The sequence below is a fragment of the Marmota marmota genome, unplaced genomic scaffold, assembly GCF_001458135.2.
Source record: "Marmota marmota marmota unplaced genomic scaffold, marMar, whole genome shotgun sequence".
NCBI classification, from domain to species: domain Eukaryota; kingdom Metazoa; phylum Chordata; class Mammalia; order Rodentia; family Sciuridae; genus Marmota; species Marmota marmota.
The window spans coordinates 7,263,962-7,285,534 of NW_026000185.1; the positions used below are offsets into that span (position 1 = coordinate 7,263,962).

The following is a 21,573-nucleotide window of genomic DNA, read 5'->3' on the forward strand; positions in this document are numbered from 1 at the left end:
CATGAAGGAGGCAGTGTATCTCTTTGGCTCAGGACAGGATCTCAAGTCCCAGACACCATCGTACTCCTCCCCCACCATCCCTCACCTGCTTGGCTTTGTCTAAGTAGCTGTGATAAGAGACCAGAGCTGTCAGCACCGGGACCACGGCCAAGTGGAGGTCGGTTCTGGAGAAGCCTTCGGGGGTACCTCGGAGCCGCTCGAGGGTCTTTGGACCTGAGAGCTAATGACCAAGACAACCTACCATGAACCCCCTGCCCAGTGGCCAGATCTCCTGGTGGGGCAGAGGGTGCTGGGGAGCCCAGCAGAGCCTGGGCCAATAGCTGCTTTCCTTCTTGGCAGGGGTCTGCCTTTTCAGAGAAGCAGGTAAGGACCTGCTTGTAACATGAGAGAGGCAGAGGCTGACCCAAAAGTCACGGGAAGAGGGGAGAAGAGACAAATACTCAGAAACATGCCCTTAACCAGGGACCTCTGATGCCCCATAAACTGGGAGTAGAACGGGTCCCCTGCACTCCCACAGTCCCACAGGCCCCAGGCATAGTGTGCACTGCACACAAGGGCCCCAGGCCTGAGGAGACCAAAGTCTGCCTGGCAGGCTATGGATGGCATGAACTCCTGCCAGAGGCTTGTTGTCCTGTGAAGGAGACTGGACTGTGGCCCCCACCCCGCGATACCAGGTCCACTGTGTGTGACGTAGGAGGGGTCAGCACAGGACCTGCTGGGTGGGATTACCATGGAGCAGAGGGCAGACGACAGTTGGTCAACACTGCATGGGGAAGTGAAGATGAGGACCTTGTAGCGCAGCGACTCAGGCAGCTTGCTGAGGACTAGCTTCAACACCTTCCAGTCGGTCTCCTAGAGGGAGAGGCAGGGTCAGGGAGAGGGTAGGGCTTTATGGACACTGGAGACAGAAGATGAAAGGTCAGTGCTTGAGGCTACTTGCATCTGGGACAGTACACTCTCTCAGCACACAGGGACTTGGCAAGCCTTGGCCTCTACCCCTGAGACCCCAGTGGCTGTCAGCCTGCTCTGTAGTGGCTGCCCTCCAGAGACCAGGTAAGCAGAGCCCAGCAGGGAGCCAGCAGCTCCTCCCTCCTTAGCCAACCTCAGGACTTCCACATCTCTGCTCTATTCTCCCCACATCTGCCCAACGTGGCCCAGGTACCACTTGCTTACAGCACTGTACCCAGGGCCTCAAGAGTGCGCACCCTGAGCACCAGCTGAACTTCCCTAACAATGAAGGTGTGGCAGAAGAGAAACTATGATGACAGCTGACCGGGAAAGCAGCAAGTCCACAGGCCAAGATCCCTGGCACACAACCAGCATCAACCCAAGGCCAGGGCAACAGGAGGACATAAGCTGCAGCCTCCAGCCTAACCTCCTTGAGGGAGCAGCCACTACCCAGAGCCAAGTCCAAGGCAGAGTGCTGAAAACTCTTGGGAAGTCTCTTATAGGACCTCACTGCCAACACCTACACCCTAGGTCCACCCCTCTCTCCAGCCCCTGCCTATCTATACCCTATGTCCATCCCCTTACTAGCCTTTTGACATCCCATCTCTGCATCTTGGTCCAGCACAACCTGCTACCCAGAACCACACCTACCTGCTTCCAAGCCCTGCTTACTCATGCCACTGGAACCTTCCTCACCTTTCAAGACTGGCCTCAGCCTGCCAGGCAAATGCTCCCCGACACAACTGCACTCTCCTCCCTGTGAGGAGCATGCAGGTCTACAGTTACAGTGCTGTGCCTACACATCCGAAACCTGGACGCACGCAAAGCTCCCAAGGTCTCTAACGCAGGGGGAAGTGTGTTGACTCCAAGAATCTGGAGCCCTCAGAGCAACTCCTCTAGCAGCTCAGTTGAACCAACAGAGCTTGAAGCTGGGCCCCTCTCACCTGCTTCAAACACTGCAGCAGGACACGGAAGAGCAGGGAGTAGGGCAGGTGGCCAAGCCGCACGGTAGGGCCAGAGGGGACAGTGCCAGGTGGCCCTGTGGGAGGTGAAAGGGGGCCGCTGGCCTTCTTCTCAGAGCCCCACTCTGGCTCCCTGCACAAGCAATTGGGACAAGCAACTGAGGTCATACCTTGCCATACAGGTTAGAACAGACAGTCCCCCCGACCCAACCCACCACTACAACCCCTTCTGGGATGGTCCCTCAGACACACACCCATTCTTGACAGACAGCACAAGCTCCCCTCCAACCCAATGATCCTGACACCCTCCAGCACATGGGCACATACGCGCAGTCACAGAGGCAGTAGGGGCTGAACCGCACGACCCCATCCTTGCTGGGCAACCCGAGGCGGTGCAGCGAATCAGCCCGCAGTAGCAGCAGGAAGTCGAAGGCCTGCCAGGGAGTGAACCACGCCTCTGCCTCAGCCAGAAGTCCAGTGCCAGGGCAGACATGCCTCCCTCTGACCCGGCAACCCATGGACCCTGAGCCTGAACTCTTGTTAAAGCCCCTGGAGCAGATATCCCCACAGCAGATGGGGCCACCTGGGGTAGTGACCTGCATCCCCAAATGCCATAAATTCTGCTCAGGGTCCTGTTGCTTCCCCCATAAAACGACATGGGGCCACCCTCTCCAGCAGATGCTCTTGGAGGGGTCAGGGCTTCCATCTCAGTGACCTTCGTTCATCCTGGTGTGACATCCAGAGAGCGAGGTCAGAGCAGCTCGACTAGCCCAGCCCTCTCCTGAACCTCCCTCTGTCTAGCCCATGCCCTATATTGCAGGACACTGACAGATCTTGTAGCCCCAGGAGCATCAGGGCCACATGCAACCCAGGAAGTTAGGTTGCTTCTTTTTCTCTGCCCTCCTCCCAGGGTACCACCTGATTCAGAGTGATAAACCACAGAAACACAGGCACTACAAAGAAAGGGAAGAGAATCATGAGGAGGCTGTGGCCACAGTGGGTGCCAAGATGAGAAGAGCCTACAGAGGGCCCCTCCTGGGGCCACCTGCCATCTCTCCAGCCCACAGGCACCATATTTGCTGAGACTGAGTCAGCTTTCTGGGCCTCTGGGTAATCAATCACCCACACCAGCCTGGCTGTACCTGTAGCCGGATGCTACTGGCAATGGGCAGGGAGTAGCCATGCTTGTAGTGGAGCTGGATGTGGCTGACAAGCATCTCATACACACGCATGGCATGGCTGGCAGGCAAGGTATACAGCTTGGTCTGTGGAGAGAAGGTACCAATCACCACAAGGGTAAGAGCATGCCAGGAAGATGCACCTCAGTGAGGTAGATGACCTCTCTGCAGGCTGAAGGCGGCATGTGCCATGCTTTCCAAGCATGCCCCTCACCACCACCACCACCATACGAGAGGTCATCTCTCCACACAACCACATCTATGTCATCAGCAGAGAACTGGTTGGTAATTTAGGAAAACCTGTCCAATAGGATACCATGCAGCTTCGACTAAACCCCTTCCCTGTGTGCCAAAGAGAGAATCCAGACATTGCAAGGTAAAGCCAGACTAATGAAGGTAGACCCATGAGAGGCGTATGTGCTGCAGGACTATCCCTAAGTGCCGGGCCCATCATCCCACAGGAACACAAGCAACTGAGACCCTGAGCTCTCCCTGACAGGTGACAGGTGAGGCCAGGGCAAGAGCCCTCAGTGCTGCCAGCAGCATGGGGTGGCAAGGCTGGGCCAAAGGCTGCAGGTCCACAAGCACCTAAGGGGCCTTTGTGATCTCTGAGCCTTGGAGGTAAGCAGCAGTTGCCTGGAAACCATCACTGCAGTTCTGTGTGTGTGTGTGTGTGTGTGTGTGTGTGTGTGTGTGTGTTGCTAGGCACTGAACCCGGGGTCCTGTGCTTGGGAGGCAAGCACTCTACCAGCTGAGAGTTCTATCAGTTGGGCTCTATCCCTAGCCCTATCACTGTAGTTCTTTAAAAGATGACACACTCCACAGCTCCTTCCCACAGAACACACAAAGACTTGTCCCCACTTCGAGCAACTGATACAAAAACACCCGAGCCATGCCAGGAGGGACATGGGGTCTCAGCCAAGCCCTTTGGGTAGAAGGTGGAGTCTCCCTTCACTGAGGTTTTTAATTATTTTTTAAAAAGAAATGAAAACAGGGCTGGGGTTGTGGCTTAGCGGTAGAGTGCTCACCTAGCATGTGCGAAGCCCTGGGTACGACCCTCAGCACCACATAAGAAAATAAATAAAATAAAGGTATTGTGTCTAACTACAACTGAAAAATAAATATTAAAAAAAAAGAAAAGAAAAGAAATAAAAACAGTCTGGCAGTTTGCCTCAACCAGGAAACAGCTCAGGCCTGAAGCCAGTTGTTGGGCCTTAGGGCAGGTTCCCAAGGGAGGGCAAGGGAACACTTTGCCTTCCCTCTGCAGGTCAGAGGCTTCCAGCTCATCCAGGCCATGAGGCCATCAGTCCCCTTCCCAATAGGTCAGGCAGCACATAGCATGGGCCCACATGGATGAGACCCTAAGAGGAGCTAATTAGATGATACCAGACACTGCTTTAAAGTTGCATGCCAGAAAATAAAAGTCCACTACACCAAGCACTGCAGGAACCTAACTGACTGCCAGCACCTTATGAACTAGAAAATTTTCAGCTAACAGATTCAAATATTGTACCTTATGCAATAATGACACTGGCAAAGATACTAGTGACATTGTAGGGACTTGAAAATCACTAATCAAGGTGCAGTAGCCAGAAAAGCCTGAAAGCTGTCCTACCCAGGCAATGGCAGTCTGGGGACATTTGGGGAACCTGAGGTGATATGTAAGGACAAGAGGGGATATGTAGGGAAATGAGAGGAAAAATGGGGTAAGGGGACATGAGGGTATGGCAGGGGACATGTGGGGATGAGAGATGTGTAGAAGAGGGGATATGTAGGGAAATGAGAGGAAAAATGGGGTGAGGGAACATGAGGGTATGGCAGGGGACATGTGGGGATGGGAGATGTGTAGAGACATGAGAGGCCACGGCCCCAGAGATGCTCAGGAGCCTGTGGGGTGCAGGAGCACCTGAGCACCATGCCCAAGGACAGTAGTGGCATGAGGAAATCAGAAGGTGATCTGCCTAATGTGGCACCTGCACCCAGAAAGCATAGAACTCTCACGTGTCAGTCATAGGAAGACAAATGGCACTGTTAAAAAATGGACAGGGCTGGGGTTGTGGCTCAGTGGTAGGGCACTCGCCTTGCATATGCAGGACCCTGGGTTCGATCCTCAGCACCATATTAAAATAAATAAGTGAAATAAAGGTTAAAAAAAAAATGGACAAAGAGGAGCTGGGGATACAGCTCAGTTGGTAGTGTGCTTGCCTTGCATGCCCAAGGGCCTGGATTCAATCCCCAGCACCAAAAAAAAAAAAAAAAAAAGGCTCACGACAGACGTTTCTCTAAAAAAGAAACTAGCCAATAACCATACAAAAAAAGATGATAAATGTCATTAGCTTTCAGGGAAAAATAAAACCATAGTGAGACACCACTTCACATTACTAGGACGGCCACAAAGAAACAGATCCACTTATGCGAAATGCACAGAACAGGCAAATCCATGGGAGACAGAAAGTGGGGGCTTTCTGGGGGCTACAGGAGGAATGGCAACTAACAGGTAATAGGGATGGGGTTTCTTCAGAGGTGAAGGACACACTCTAATATTGTGATGATGACTGCCCAGTTCTGTGGATATGGGAAAAAACATTCAACTATTCCCTATAAACAAGTTCTACACCATGTAGAAGTAACATTGTAGGGACTTGAAAATCACTCCCAAGAAAACAATCCTGACAATCAAAACAGCTGGTTTCTTCTCAGCTGCTGTGGCAGGAACAAGGGCAAGCATTTGGACAAGGACAGGAGGTGGTTCTGCCCAGACTGTGGCAGTTCCATACAGACTAGATAGTACACGGTATAAACAAAACAGAACTCACCCCACCTCACCCCTGCAGCCTCTTGTCCAGTCAGGACCTTATGCCTGGTTACAGATCCTCCCTGGGAGGTCAGATCTCCTGGGAAACACACCTCTGAAGAACAGCCTCCAACTATAATGGATAAGAGCTGATTGTGACACTCTCCTAGAAGAGGCCACTAGCAGAGCACCCACCTGAAGAATGACCAGAAGCCCCAGGACTGCAGTCTTCACATCCTCCAGGGAGGCCGAGTAGGCAGCCACATCCCTTTCTTCCAGCTCTGGAGGCAGGGAAAGGGGGCGGGCCATCACCTTTAGAGAGATCAGGACTGTGAGTCCCAGCTCATGGCTCCCTGAAGCAGTCGCCATCAGATCCAGCACTTTCTCCCATGAACAACTTCTCAGGACAGATGCACTCTACACAACTCAGGTGACCATTCAGATCATAAGGCACTTCCAAACTAATAGAAAAGGCCACAGTCCCATACCCTGCTCTTGGGCTCTGCGTGAGACCTCATTCACCCAGCCCGGCTCCCCGGAAACCACAAGGCAGCCCTATCCATGGCCCTGGGCAGGAGACCTGCCAAGCAGTAGGCAGCACAGTATGACCTGCTGATACCACCCATGTGTGCTGTGAGGAACACCCTGCCTGCAAGAGATGGCCACCAATCACAATGCATAGGAGAAAGGGTCCAGGGGATGCCTCTGCCTACAGGGATTTGCAATAAAGGAGTACCCCTGGCACCTAGTCCAGGACCCCAAGCAGCTCTCACTTTTTCGATGATATCCAGCAGGCTGTTGAAGTGGTGGGTGTGGCAGCCTTCCGCCAGGTCCACCAGCAATTGGGTAGCCAGCTTTCGGACTTGGTGATCTTTATCCTCAGGGATGTGGGAAAGTTGGGAGATGACCACCGAGTTAATCAGCTCCTCCTACACCAGGCACAGAGGGAACAAGTGAACCTCTGGCCCTGCAAGCAGTGCATTCCAAGGTACTGCAGCATAAGTGCTGTGCATTCCAAGGCACTGCAGCAGAGCTCACTGGGGTGTCGTCAGGGCCTCCAGATTCCTCTCCCAGGGGAGTGCCCAGCCCCTCAGCTCAGAGTACTGACTATTGTACAACAGCCCAGCACAGGTAGAGTTAAGGCACGGGCTCCCATGCAGTGGAGCCAAGGCAATGTCCCTGCTTGCCTCTTGTCATTCTATGTCAGGATACCTCCTTTAGCATGCATGAGGCACTGGGTTCAATCCTCACACAAAAAAAATATGTCCTTTGTGGAAGGCCACATGTAAGTTGTGAGTAGGGAAACCCTGACTTACTGTGCTACTGTAGTGGGGGCAGTGTGACAAGAGCCTTCAAAAATACAGGTAAAAAATGCTACTGGAGGTGGTGCACATCTATATTCCCAGAGGCTCAAGAGGCTGAGGCGGGAGGATCACAAATTCAAAACCAACCTCTCAGTACCTTAGCGAGGCCCTTAGCACCTTAGCAAGGCCCTCAGCAACTTAAGAGAATTGTCTCAAAATAAAAAATAAAAAGGGCTAGGGATGTGGTTCAGTGGTTAGGTACCCCCTGGGTTCCCAATACAAAAAGATTCTGCTAAGAGGGACTTGAGAACTCAGAGACGCTTCCTGGAAAAGGGGACATGGAGCTCTGCTTAGGGGGAGGTGGGGCTACAAGGCAGAGAGATAGCAGGGGCAGTCCAGGGCAAAGAAAAGTGGAGAAGGGAGGATAGGCAGGCCGGGGAAGACCATGTGAGCCACATAGAGGGAGGGCAGCCTCAGCCTGGAGCGCATCTGCAAGAAAGCACATGCTGGCATGTGCTGATGTTCCAGGTAGGGTGCCACCACCAATCTCAATAAGATTGAATGGAGGGCAGGCACAAAAGGAGAGCCCCAGCAGGGCTCAGAACAGACTGGCAAGCAGGCTGAGAGATGAGTGGTGGAAGTGAATACAAAAACAAAAGGAAAACGTTCCACACGAGAGTTCTGAACTCAGACCAGAACTCTTTGAAGGCTTCTGAGATCTGAGTGATATCCAGACAGGAAACCCCCTCAAGGCCTGTGCTCTCCAGCCACTCCACAGGCTCTGGACTCAGCACAGGCCTGGCTGGGGCCCACAGGTGAATGAACGAATGCCAGAACTAGGGAGCAACAGCAGCTGAAAGCCTGCCACAGAGAGGAGCAGAGGCCAGGAAGTCCCAGGAGACCTTGGGGCCAGTCTCAGAGGCCCCCAGGTCTCAGACTGCAGCCTCCACACACCTCATAGAACTGCCTGTTGATAAGCAGCACAAAGGACAGCACGTCCAGCACCTTGATGCGCACAGCACTGCGGGGCTCGTTCCTGTGGAAGGAGAAAGGGCTTGGGGACTGGCCAGGAGCACTGGGCCCATCCCTTCAAGATGGGCACGCAGACCCAGCTTTGGACTCTCTCTACAAGCCCCAGGTTCAATAACATCCAGACCGAGACCCAGGAAAGGGACAAAGAGGGTTCTGCCTTCCAGGAGGACATCTCTCTAGACCACCACATGGAGGCCTCACTAGAGGACCCTGTGAAACCAACCTTTTCCACTCATCGAGAACCACTGCTTTCAAGAACCAGAAAGGAAAGCTCTGACCTCCCAGGGGTCTAAGACCCCAGCCCCTGCAGGCCCAGGAACAGTGACACAGAGTCAGGCCCCAGGAAGGGCCACGGAGACGCTACTACCTGAAGAACCTCTCCATCAGCAGCTGCAGATTCTGGATCCAGCCATCCTTTGCTGGGTGGATGGACTGAGCTCGATAGGATATCAGGTTTAAGAGGGAGGACTCCTGTCAAAAGAAGACAAAGCCAGTGTCAAAGAGCCACTCTGCCCTACAAAGGATCTATCAGCCTGCCACCAGGCTGCTGGCCCAGAAGAACCAAGTCAGTTCAGGAAAGACCAGCCACTCACAGCCCAGATGAGGGAACCACACAGGACAAAAACCTCCTGGTAGCAGGAAACTCCTGTCAAAACCCACAGAAAGACCTGGCAATAGTAAACGATAGGTTTGATGATGTAGTATTTTGGAAAAAGGGTTGAATAGTCCTGTCAGGCTCTGACATGGAATGCTTTTGTTGCAAATGTTCATTCTCTCATTTAGCATATGGTACACAGCAACTGATTTATTTCATTGTTTGTTAACACTTTTAATTTTGCAAATAAAAAAATAACATAAGCGGTGCTGAGTCTGGGGCTCGGTGGTAGAGCGCCTGCCTCACATATGTGAGGCACTGGGTTTGATCCTCAGTACCACATAAAAATAAAAAGATTGTGTTCATCTACTACTAAAAAAATATTTTAAAAATATATAACATATGTACATAAGCATTTATAGGTATGTGTGTGTGTATGTATACAGAGAAAGGGGGAGAGAGGGGAACCATAGACAAACTATTAAATATACCATATTATGGTTTTAATGTGAAATTCTCTAACAATAATACTGGATATTTTTTCATACTTACTTGCCACTTGATTATTCTCTTCAATGAAATACCTGTTTATGTGTTTTGTTAATTTTTAATTGCATTATTTACTGATTGTTGAGTTTTCCAGCCTTTGCATGTTTTATAAACGAGTACGTGTATTGCAAATTGTGTATTGCAAAAGTTTTCCACAGTGGATGGATTGCTCCTTTATAAATGATGCTTATAAATGTTGACTAAAAAATAAAATGAAATAAAATAAATAACTTTTTAAAAAGGAAAAAAAAAAAAAAAAGACCTGACAACAAGCTGTTCTGGCAAAACGACTGCCTCCTGGGAGCAACCATCCTCCACACAGATGGGGGAAACTAATGGCCAGACGAACACTGAGCTCTTTAACAGGCCCATGCTTGCTCCACTTTTTGACACTGGGCAGGTTCCTTGCTCGGGCACAGATCCCAGGAAAGCAGAAGCCCTTCAAACTCAGGAAATTCAGTGTGACACCTCCAGCTAGGTACCCACAGGGGCCCCTGCCCGACAGCACTCTTGCCTGAACCCCTGTAGGCCCCAAGGGGGTGTCTTACGGGCCTCTGGTCTGCACAGCTCTCCACCAGCTGGAAGTATCTCTCCTGTGAGCCATGGAACTCATTCTGGTCACACAGCTCCTCCACAGTGGTCAGCAGGTCATGGACGATGGTTCTGAGCTCTGGGCTCTCCAAGCTCTGCAGTATCAAAGTACCATCACAGACTGACTTCTGCTGCCCTCAGGACGTGCCCTTGGAGTCCTCAGCTCCAGAAGAGCTACATCCAGACCCTCCCAACCTCACTGGAACATGGTCAGCCACTGCTCCTGCCTGTTCCCTACCCCCAGGGGAATCCTGGCTGGGCTCACACAGCCTGGCCTAGGAGAAGAGCAGGCAGGAGGTGAGAGCAGCTACAACTTCAAACACACACACCTCTCCCAGGCTCTAGCACCTTCTTTTTTGTGCATGTGCTGGAGACTGAACACTGAACTCAGAGGCACTTACCACTGAGCTACATCCTCAACTCTTTTTTTTTTTTTTAAGACAAAGAGAGAGAGAGAATTTTTTTTGTTAATATTTATTTTTTAGTTTTCGGCAGACACAACATCTTTATTTGTTGGTGGTGCTGAGGATTGAACCCAGTGCCGCATGCATGCCAGGTGAGCGCGCTACCGCTTAAGCCACATCCCCAGCCCAAAACAGTTAATACTCAACTCTTATTTTTTTTAAAATATTTTTTAGTTGTCGATGGATCTTTATTTAATTTATTTATATGCTGTACAGAGAATCAAACCCAGCACCTCATACATACTAGGCAAGTGCTCTACCACTGAGCCACAGACCCAGGCAATTCAACCCTTATTTTTAAGACAGGATCTTGCTAAGTTGCTGAGGCTGATCTTGAATTTGCAATCCTCCCGCCTCATCCTCCCAAGTCTCTGGGATTATAAGTATGTACCAGGCTGGCTCCAGTACCGCCTGAAGCCCCAAGGGATGTGTCCTCTGTGCACCACCCCAGGCTGAAAGGCCACCTGGTAGTGATTCACCAGCAAAGACTTGACTGAGACTCGACTCAGGCCCAGCCAAGCCCCATCCCTGCCTTCCACTGCTCCAGGCCTGGGAGAAGGCCCATCCTAGTTGCTGGCCTCGTCTCCCGTGGACCCTGTATGCAGCAGCACTCGTGTGGCCCTGCTGTGCTCCTTAGCACCAAAGTCAGCATGCTTACTAATGCTATCCTTCAAATTCATACCACAGGAATGGCCAACATCCAGAACCTCTGAGACCCACCTCCAGCCCACTCAGGCCATAGCAACAAGCTGCCTTCTTAGTCAGCATCACTAGCCCACCCGCTGCACATTCCTGTCTGGGGCCAGAAAGGCAGAACAAATCTGGAAAAACAAGACCTCACTTCACTGAAAGACAGGTTGAAACCACCAGCATACACAGCCAAAGCAGGCTCTGAGACTCCAGAGAGGGGCCAAACACATAGGACATCATCCTCTGGGTGACAAGCCTGCCCCTCTAGGATCTTAGTCCTCTTTGGCCCTTAGTTTCACTCGTGTCTTACCTGGAGCTGCTGAAGCAGCCGCTCGATGATGTTCAGCAGGATGTCCCACGTCACAGCCTGTAGCTCCTTTCTGTACTTCTTGATAAGTCTGGTTATGGACAGCACGATCTCATAGGACACCACCTCATTGGGACAGGTCATGGCCTGGAATGTGGGGCCGGGGAAGCATGCAAGGTCAGCTGCTTCTCATTGCATGGGAAGCACTGACCTGTGTCATCCTTGGAGCTGAGTCTAAGACACCTGGGTGTCTCACCATGCAGTCACAATCAGAGCAGCAAGTGAGGATCCCAAAAGGACATTTGTTTTGCTAACACTGCTACAATACAGTTGGGACCCAAACAGGGCCCTGAAGCCCCTGCTTCCAAAGAGCCTGACTTGGACAGTAACTTTGAATTCTGGGTCCTGGTGTACTAGCATGACAGAAACTGAGAGCTACTACCTCAGTTCCAGTGCAAATGATGAGGAAAGAACATACCCTGCACCGCTGCCACCAACAGAAGCAGGCAAAGCAGAAAGCCTACAGATATGAGATCAGGAGATTCTGTGTAACCAGAGGAGATGCAGCTTATTTGAGACAGGCTCTGGCTAAGTTGCCAGGCTGGCTTCAAACTTGCAAGACTTCTACCTCTGCTTCCCAAGTGGCTGGGATCACAGGCTGCACCTGGCTATGATGCAGAGTAACACTGCACTATGATATTTGGATCACGTAATTGCTCCAGTTCACCAGGGAGCCATGAGAATTAAAAGCTAACACACACAGGAAGTGCTGTGAATGACTATGTCGACAGCATCACCCAGAGAGAAGGTAATATTACCACCTTGACAAAACAGAACTGTCACTGGCAAGAGGATTGCTATCCTAGGGGCAACACTGATCAGTTCCAGTATTAATTTACAGGAGATGAAATTCATCAGAGAGAATGTTTGCTTGAGATCAAAACCTTTGAACTGCCCTAAATCTCATACCCAGCTGAAAAGCAAGTGACTGGATGTGTCCCTCTCCCCAGCCCCAGCCAGACACGTGGGTAGGCCTGACAGGAGTGTGCCCACTCTTGCCAGCTCACTGTAGCACAGAAACCCCATTACCTCATAAAAAGATGGCAACACAGATGTTGGGGAATTCTTGAGAGAATAGAGTCGGTGGGCTCCCCAGAGAGCCATGCCTACAAAGAACACAGCTCCTCGCAGCAGTGGGGCATCTTCCATATAGGCTCTGAAAGCATTCCCCAGAAACACAGATGTGAGCAGGGTCCCTGCCTGGTGGGAGGCCTGGGGGGACCTGGGCTCTGGCAAGGCCCCCAGCCATCCTTGCCCTTCAGCTGGGGAAGGGCCAGAAAATGGGCAGGGAACACAGGCCAGCAGCAACTATAACTCTTTCATGACTCCTTCAACAGCCAAGTACTGCTGATCACGCCATGGGCCATCGGTCATGTCATGTACAGGGACACAGGGTGAGAGAAGCTCATGACACCCACAGTCTAGTGGGAGACAGAGACCAAAGAATCACACACATGCAAAGCAAAGTACTATAGAGCAAAAGCTACTCAGCTGCACCGGCAAAGGCGGGAGGAGACAAGGGGAGGCCCGGGCTAACCAGGACCTTGCTCCACAGGGAGAAGAGCTATCCTGGGAGCACTGCAGTCTCAGGCAAAAGATGACAGTGAAATCTATTAGAAAAAGGTCTCTCAGGCCCCAGAACCAACCCCCTGCCTGGCAACCCCAACTTGAAGAGAATTGTTATAGTGCTTTTTTTTTTTTTTTTTTTTTTAATATTTATTATTTAGTTGTAGTTGGACACAATACCTTCATTTTATTTATTTTTATGTGGTGCTGAGGATCAAACCCAGGGCCTCACACGTGCTAGGCAAGCGCTCTATGGCTGAGCTACAACCCCCGCCCATTATAGTGCTTTTTGACAGATGGTGCATAAATTCCAAAACCAGGGAAACCCAAATGCATGAACATTTTCTGTCCTGCAGTTCCAAGTACCCAAGTGGATCCATGTTAGGGCACAAGACACAAGAAATTCTGTCTTCCTCCTTGAGCTCTGGCTAATGACAGCTATAACATCACTGAGAAGAAAAGCAAATCCACATTTCCTGATAGAACTGCTTGCTGAATCATTATTATTTCCAAACACTTAAACCTTGTTTTCCATAGGAAAAAAAAAGAAAAAGGTCTCTCAGCTCCATGTGAAGAATGTACTTCAGAGAGCAAGATGGACATAAGGGAGCAGATGAGGAGGGAGCTCTGGTGGGAGTGGGAGCCCAGTGGGCAGCACTCAACATGAACTACCTCAAGGGAGCAGAAGCAGCAGGACTGTGATGTTTGGCTGTAGGGACGAGGGAGATGTCAGGTTAACACACCAAGTGTAGCCTTGTAACAGGGTAAGGGAGCGAGTCACGATGGAGAAGGTAGGTAGAAGCAGAGGCTTTTGAGTTCAATGACAAACTTTCTGGTTTGTCCAACAGGAGAGAATGTGAGAACACACACCATGTGCCTGGCTTGAGTGAAAGCTCCTGGAACAGCCACCCAAAAGAACCAGAAAAGCCCCAACTTTGTCTATGCCACAAGTGTCAGCACACCCTTTCCCCAGGCCTGCCCACACTTGCCTGTCTTCCATGATGCGGCACATGTTGTAGATGGCACTATGGCCCAGGTGGGTGCCCAGGAGGTTACGCATCAGCTAGGGAAAAACATACATCAGAGGGATTTGCAGGTATGTGTCCCAGCCCTGACAGGGGAGCCCCCAGCCCTCTGCTTGCCCTGAGCAGCCAGGGCTCTGTAGGCAGCTTACTCTCATAAACAGAGGTAGGAGCCCCATTGAAATACTACCTAAAGCCTGGCTTCAGCTCAACTGCCTGGAAAATGCCACTGAACTGCTCTTAATGGGCCACCACTGTATCACCCTGAAAATAGGTGTCATTCACTGCAAACAAAATGGTCTGCCTTGTCATGACATGTACTGGGACTGGGACCTTGTCTGAGAAGGATCTTCCAGGACCATGGTCTCAGAACCCCACCTTCCAACAAGGCTCACAGAGCTCCTTGACGTTGATAGTACGACAAAGAGTGACGATGAACAGGGGGAGGCTTTCAGCCGGCAGGCAGTTATAGCAGACCACAGCATCCAGCACCTGCAGGGAGACCTACAGGAGGGAAAAGGGGTCACACCAGTGCCCCCCAATGCCCATTCTCTGCCCCACTGCCCTAAAAGCCTCCTCAGAGCTATACTGCAAGCAAGTGTGCATCCAGGAGGCACTCCTGTTACTGTGGGCCATCGACACCACCTGCCCTGACCTGAGCTACGACTCTACGATAGATGCCATCCACTGTCCTGACTGCAGCTCAAAGTGATCAAGCCACCTGGAGCCACACAGACAGAGTGACACATAGGGTTTGACCCCAGAGTCTTAGCCCCCCAAAAAGGAGGGTACAATGAACAGTTCCCTGGGGAAGGGAGTCACTGACCTCTATGTCCACAGAGGACACAGTCCGGATGCAGAGCAGACAGATCATGCTGTGGAAGAAGTGCCAAAGTCAGTTCAGAGTGCATTTCCAGAAGGCCAAATGCCTGCTTTCATTTTTTGGCCACTCTGAGATACTGGGTTTGTAAGCAGCTCATACTCCCTTAGAATGCCTGCTCTGTGCCAGCCCCATGCCCTGTGCTGAGTATTCATACGAATGAGACAAAGCCATGTCCTTGTGGACACCAAAGATGTTCTGAAAAACTAACATCAAAAGGAGAATAACCAAAGCACAGGAACAGTGTGAGAAGACAGGTTGACATCCTGCTTCTCCATTTGTTCAGTGGCTTCCTCCCCTTGACTCACCCTGCAGAGCCAGACTGGAGCCAAAGGAGTGGGACCAAGTGCAGAATGACACTAAGCTCTTCTCTTTTCATTGTTACTTGGAGCTAGTGACCAAACCCAGAGCCCTGTGCATACTACACAAATGCCCTACCACTGGGCTTCACCCCAGACCTCATTTTTTTTTTTTTTTTAAATATTTATTTTCGGCAGACACAACATCTTTGTTTGTATGTGGTGCTGAGGATCGAACCTAGGCCGCACGCATGCCAGGCGAGCGCGCTACTGCTTGAGCCACATCCCCAGCCCCCCAGACCTCATTTAAACTCTTTGCTTACTGAACCATTGATGCAATATACTCATCGAGGTAACAGCTGTTAAATTTGACCAAGTTCACAAGCACCAGAAGGAATTCTGAGGTCAAGCCAACATCCATCCACTGCAGGACAAACTCCGCTAGGAGAGAAGAGGAAGAGAGTAGTTTGTGGAGAAGCCAAGGACATAGTTCTTCCTCATTTCCCTCTCAGGAAAATGAGTTTGAATCCCATTACTGCTGGGCAGCACACCATCAGTCCCCTTGCAGTGACAGGCAGACCTCCTTACAAAGCCTAAGAAGGCTCTGTTGGTCCTCAGCAAGCCAGCTGTGCATGGACAGATTCACCAGCTCCCAGGCTGTCTTGGAGCTAGGCAGCAGCAGGATAATGTATTTAACACTCAGTGCCCAACCTCACTTTAGGGGGCATAAACATCACAGGGCACATGTTCAGGAGGCGAGTACCTGGGCATCCCCCAGTCCCACCAAGTGTCTCTGGAAGGAGACACATGCACACACCAGCCATTTTTCCTGGAAACATGTCAGCACCTGTTCTGGAGGCAGACCAGCCACTGAGGCCCATTTCTGGGTATCAGAACAACAAATTTCCCACTCTGTTCTCTTCTCCCCACAATGGGGACATAAAGTCTGACCAAAACCTCTACTGACAGGGTGACAGGAGGAAGTGGGCAAGGAGAGTGGGAGGTAAACCAGTGGTGGTGAAAACCCAAGCCAGGCTTGAGAATGAGCAAGAAACAGGACCTTGGTGCTCTGGGTGAGACCAGGATAGCAGCACTCTCTCCTAATTACAGACATGGCCTACCACCTGCCAGCTTCGAAGAAACCTTCTGAGCCCCCACTTCCCAAAGGCTTCAAGTCAGCAGGTCTGGAGTGCAGCCCAGGAGTCTACATGTCCAAAAAGTTCCCCTGGAGACTCCAGACCCAGGTGAGCCCCCTGGAACCATCCCATAGAACTACAGCATGCCTCCTGGCCCAGATCCCTCCTCATCCCAGGTTAGATTTAATCACAAGGCCAGAGAACCCTTACACCCAGTGTGGCACCCACCCAGTTCTTCTTCCAAGTAGGTGATGTGTTTCCCATTGTCTGTGAGGGCCTTGAAAACTTCCAGCCTTTCATGGAGGTCTTCATTGGAGGGATAATCCTTGATGACCTTAAAGAAGAGGGCTCTGAGGACCCCCAAACGGTCACCCTAAAGACAAAACCATGAGGTCAGCAGAGCTCTGCCAGGGCCTCCCACACAGCTACCAAGAAGCCAAGAAATACAGCAGACACCAATATTGTGGGCCTGATCTGTGCTCCTTCCCCCAGGAACACCTCAAGAGATGGGCTACCAACATCAGTGGGCTCCAGGCAGCAAACCAGATGCACTGGTAGGCAGCTGACTAGTGTGTGGCGCCTCCCTACTGCATCAGGCTCTGGATACTGCAAACACACAGCAAGGACAACACAGCTCCTGCCCTCACCCAGCTCATGGTCCGGGATAGATATGTGTGCGTTCACACTGTAAGGACAAAGGCACTACAGTCTCAGAGGATGTGCAGCCAGAGTAGAGGTGCCTCTTTGAGCAGTCAAGTCACGAAGGAAGAGAGCAATCACTAGATAGCAAGATAACTGGATGCCCAAGGGCCAGCCAAGAACCGCACAGCTAAGCACCATGAGCAGGGAGAATGGCCCTTGCCAGGGGACTGGGGGGCAGAAGCAAAATAACACTGGCTGTGCCAATTATTGCTCCTAACAGTCTACATAAACTGCTTTTTTTTTTTTTTAATGGAGAGATCTTGAACCCAGGGATTTTTTTAACCACTGAACTACATTCCCAGCCCCCTTTTTTTGAGATAGGCTCTTAACAAGTTTCTGAGGCTGGCCTCCAATTTACAATCTTCCTGTCTCAGCTTCCTATGTATACATAACTGTGTCCAGCTGAACTGCTCTGTTTCATCCCCAGAACATCCAAAGGAAGGTATAGCCACCATCTCCACTCAACATGTCAAGTGGAGGCTTAGGTGGCTCCTGCAATTGGCGAGGTTCACAGACATCAGTGGTGACACTGGGATGCCCACATGTACAGTCTAGCCCCAGAACCCCTGCTAATCTCCAGACCCCATACCTCGTGTCCCTGCCAAAGACAGGAGCCCAAACATCAGGCAGCCTGATGAAATCCCCCATACAAGTCAGTCCAGCACTGCCCTTTACCTGCCCCTGCACAATGGCCTTCAGCAGAGCCAGCACCGCGTGTCGAGCCTCTGGTGGCCGCTCTGGCTGCAGCAGGTCCGCGACAGTCTTCCAGAGTGCTTCCACTGCATGCTGCCACCAGCAAAGAGGGGACAGTGGTAATGGTGTGATCTTCAAGAACCTAGCCCTCAATGCAAGAACAGCACCATGCAAAGGACAAAGCAGAACAGCCTCCTGATTCAGAACCAGCTCCTCAACAGCCCACATCCTATGTATCTCCTGCAGCCTATGAGTACCCCAGGCCTCAGAGACACTTCACACTCAAGCAGGTCCCTCTAAGAGGCCCCAGGTTGCAGGCTGATGAAAGGAGGGCAGCAAGCAGGCTAGGAAAAGTCCTGACTTCCCCAAGACCCACAGGGAGACTCTTGTAGAATTGCTCAGTCTGGAGGGCTATCACCAGAAGTTTCAAATCCAGAAGAACAAGGTGTGCCCTAGGCCTGTGCCTGACCCAGAAACTCTGCCCCATGGCTTTCTTCCACATGAACCCACCACCGGTAGTCCACTCAGCAACATACCCTTCCCCTGCCCTGCTACCCACTGGAGCTGCTAAGGAAGAACTCCATGCGGCTTCCTGAAGTCTGCTCCTCACTGACTCCCACCACCATGGGGAATTCACTCCTGTCCCTAGAGTTGCCCAGATTCAGCCTCTGCCTGCAAGCTCAAGCTAGCTCAAATGTTACCTTTCCTTCCCATGTGAACCATGTTTCTACTCCCTTCACCAGAGTTTTCAGACCACTCACTCACTTTCTTGGGCTTTCTCCCTTTAAGTGGGGGGCTAAAACATCTCTTAAGATTTTTTTTTGTTTTTTCACAGTACAAGGGATTGAACCCAGGGCCTTGTACATGCTAGGAAAGTGCTCTGCCACTAGGCCACATCTCAACCCTTTCTTAGATGCTTTGTGACCAATATCTCAACCAACTCAGGATATACTGAGACCCTCACTGCATATGTCACATTCACAATACTCCTAACAATGTAACCTGAGCTGCAACACAGACACTGAGCCTGTGGATCATCCCAGCCTCTTAGGCTTATACACATGATGTTCCATACCCCCAGGGGCAACTTTCTGAACAAGGATGCCTGCTTTTTACATTGATACTTGGTGATGTGCAGCTTACATGTCTCAGATAAGCTGCTGAAGATGTAGCTGTCACTTCCCTCTACAAATGAGTCCCTAAGTCTCACACACAAACAATGGGCAAGGCCAAGGAGCGCTAGGGTGCTCTATAACTACCCTGATGCCCAGAATGACAACCACCCACTCTGTCCACGGCAACAGAAGAGCCTGGAAATGTCTGTCCAAAATAAAGCTGGCTATGTTAGTTCTGTGCAGCTGCCTGTTGCCACCAACCAGTCACCTCTCCCAAGCAGGTTCCAAGCCAGGGTGCCTTAACATGTCCTCTGTGAACCCACAGCTCTCCCAGCATTCCTTCCATTCCTTCACCTTCCCCTCTTCTGAGTGTTACCCAAGAGAATGAGCAGGCACATATTTACATTAAAAAAGGAAAAGCCTATTCCCTTTGCCTCCCATCATGATGAGTCTCTCAGGGTTATACTCAGGACATTTCCAAAAGCTCAGCTCTATCACTCAACTGCAAGTTAAGTTTCCCTAAAGTAGTGAAAATCCTACCATCACAAAGCTAGCTATCAACCATGCTCCTAGTAAAAGAAAATTCAAGGCTTCAAAATGGTCAACACGCATCTCTTCAGTCCCACAACTGAAACAAACTTACCTCTTCAAACTTCTTAGTTTTTGCAACTTCACAGATCTGCCCTATCACTCTGATGCGATTGTTGAGACCACATTCAACACTCAGTTCCTTGAGAGAAGAAAGAAAGAAAAGGGGCCAGCACTCAGACAACGGGCCTCCTTAACTGTCAATCACAAAACTATCCTATGAACTGCACTTTCCGGCCTGAAGATCTGTTGCAGATCTTTACGAAATCAGGATTTGCTTACTACTCTACCTTAGTGGACAAACAACGGGGCAACATTGGGGCTGGGGCTGGGGCTGTAGCTCAGTGGTAGAGCGCTTGCCTTGCAAGTATGAGGCACTGGGTTCCATTCTCAGCACCACATAAAAAATAAATAAATAGGGTTGGGGATGTGGCTCAGCGGTAGCACACTTGCCTAGCATGTGTGAGGTTCTGGGTTCCATTCTCAGCACCACATAAAAATAAATAAAATAAAGGTATTGTGTCTATCTACAATTAAAAATATTTTTAAATAAATCTAAAAAAATATTGTATCCACCTACAACTAAAAACATTTTTTTTTTAAATGGGCAACTTTGTTTTTCATAAGAGCAAAGTTTTTATGGAGACACACCACTGTAACAATTTTAAACTGTGCAACTCTAGCCTCAGTACATTCTCAATGCTTATAAGCATCTCCACTAATTACAGAACATTTCCATCATCCCAGAAGAAAAGTACATACCAATTCCTTCCTCCCCTCAGCCCTGGTAACCACCAAACTGCTGTCACTACTTACTTACCTTCTGGACATTTTATGTAAGGGGACTCATACATCATGGGAACCTCTTGTGACTAGCTTCTTTCATTTAGCATGTTTTCAAAGTTCATTTATGTTGTAGCATGTCAGTCAGTGTTCCATTATTTCTACTGCTGAATTACACCTCACTATATGAATGTACAATATTTTATTTATATGCTTTACCAGTTAATGAGCATTTTAGGTGTTTCTGAGTAAGAAATTTTACAAGTACAAAAATTCATTTACTTATGGGCAAATATGGTACCAGGCATGTGTTTGGGGGACTCAAACATATCTTAATAAGGATGAGGATGGGGTGTAGTTCAACAGTAGAAGGTATACTTAGCATGTGCTAGGATTCAATCCCCAAGACACACACGCACATACACACACACACCCCAAAAAATAAAATAACGACCTACTTCTCCCAGGAACTCACAAATTAGCACTTAATCCCTAGCCATATCCCTAACTACCTGTGAATGTGAAGTGGAAGTCAGGCCACATCAATTACATTGGGTTTTCTTGCATCTCTAACACAAGCAATAAAAAGCAGGTCACCGAGATCCTGACACTGTGTCCTGAAGAAGGACATATACATGACTCCAGAGTGGCCCCGTGCAGAAGGTCACCAGCAACCCATCTTCAGAACATGGAGAAGGGCCACCCAGCCTTCCTACTGGGCAGGCAGCTCACTCACTCTCAGGATTTCCGCTGTGATAATAAACTCTGTCTGTTTGCCTTCTGCGGATCTAGGGCTTGGCCTTGGTGTTCCCAGTCCCAGCAGAATCTTGAACTTTTCCTTCAAGCCTGAATCTTTGCTTGCTGGCTTGGCCATGGTGGGCAAGGGCGCACGAGATGACTCGTCTGTGCAGAAGAAACAAAAGCTGGAGACATCTGACTGACAGCTCCGCCCACCTGCCCTGCTGCAGACCTTCGGACGCTCAGACCCTAGGTCTCTGGTGGGCATAACCCTCCTCTTTACAGCCCCTGAGGTCAACTCAACCACAGCCCAGCTGACCCGGCCACAAATATGCCAGGAAGAGGCCGGCTTGGTCTAGCGAGTTGCCCGGGTGCAGGGGGCGAGGGCAGTGCCGCGGCATCCAGGAGTCCGGACGTTTGCCACGGCTCTCCGCCCGGAGTGGAGGAAGAGCGGTTGCGGGGACGTCCAGAAGGAGATCCGCTCGCACCGCCATAACTTAACGCCAAGGTGTGCTTGGAGCCCCGGTGCCAGGCTGCGGCGGGCGCGGGCAAGGCCCGGGCGCGCGGGGCCCGCGGC

At 50.6% G+C, this 21,573-nt stretch overlaps 2 protein-coding genes across 25 annotated transcripts in view; one reads left to right on the plus strand and one right to left on the minus strand.

Annotated features, from left to right (window-relative positions):
- The window catches only part of Tsc2 (TSC complex subunit 2), a 34,611-nt gene extending 13,456 nt beyond the window's left edge, over positions 1-21,155 (minus strand). For 16 of the 24 annotated variants that reach the window (XR_001504062.2, XM_015490922.2, XM_015490920.2 and 13 more), the window contains exons 1-20: positions 20,995-21,155; positions 19,531-19,617; positions 17,755-17,865; positions 16,606-16,750; positions 15,565-15,682; positions 14,889-14,937; positions 14,441-14,566; positions 14,030-14,103; positions 12,504-12,630; positions 11,418-11,561; positions 9,911-10,048; positions 8,586-8,689; positions 8,141-8,222; positions 6,656-6,811; positions 6,078-6,194; positions 3,053-3,175; positions 2,238-2,344; positions 1,893-2,043; positions 730-852; positions 86-220 (exon numbers count right to left, since the gene is read on the minus strand). Coding sequence is in view for 23 of the 24 variants with exons in the window: in XM_015490922.2 (XP_015346408.1) it covers positions 86-220; positions 730-852; positions 1,893-2,043; positions 2,238-2,344; positions 3,053-3,175; positions 6,078-6,194; positions 6,656-6,811; positions 8,141-8,222; positions 8,586-8,689; positions 9,911-10,048; positions 11,418-11,561; positions 12,504-12,630; positions 14,030-14,103; positions 14,441-14,566; positions 14,889-14,937; positions 15,565-15,682; positions 16,606-16,750; positions 17,755-17,865; positions 19,531-19,617; positions 20,995-21,132 (2,355 nt within the window). In the remaining variant the exon portion in view is untranslated. Of the gene's footprint in view, positions 1-85; positions 221-729; positions 853-1,892; positions 2,044-2,237; positions 2,345-3,052; positions 3,176-6,077; positions 6,195-6,655; positions 6,812-8,140; positions 8,223-8,585; positions 8,690-9,910; positions 10,049-11,417; positions 11,562-12,503; positions 12,631-14,029; positions 14,104-14,440; positions 14,567-14,888; positions 14,938-15,564; positions 15,683-16,605; positions 16,751-17,754; positions 17,866-19,530; positions 19,618-20,770; positions 20,876-20,994 lie in introns of those variants that run through there. The other 8 variants (XM_048789367.1, XM_015490923.2, XM_048789365.1 and 5 more) reach the window with 3 other exon arrangements.
- Nthl1 (nth like DNA glycosylase 1) overlaps positions 21,120-21,573 on the plus strand; it is a 7,624-nt gene continuing 7,170 nt past the window's right edge. The window contains exon 1 of the mRNA XM_048789372.1: positions 21,120-21,249. Within this exon, the coding sequence (XP_048645329.1) occupies positions 21,153-21,249 (97 nt within the window). The 5' untranslated portion in view covers positions 21,120-21,152. The remainder of the gene's footprint in view (positions 21,250-21,573) is intronic.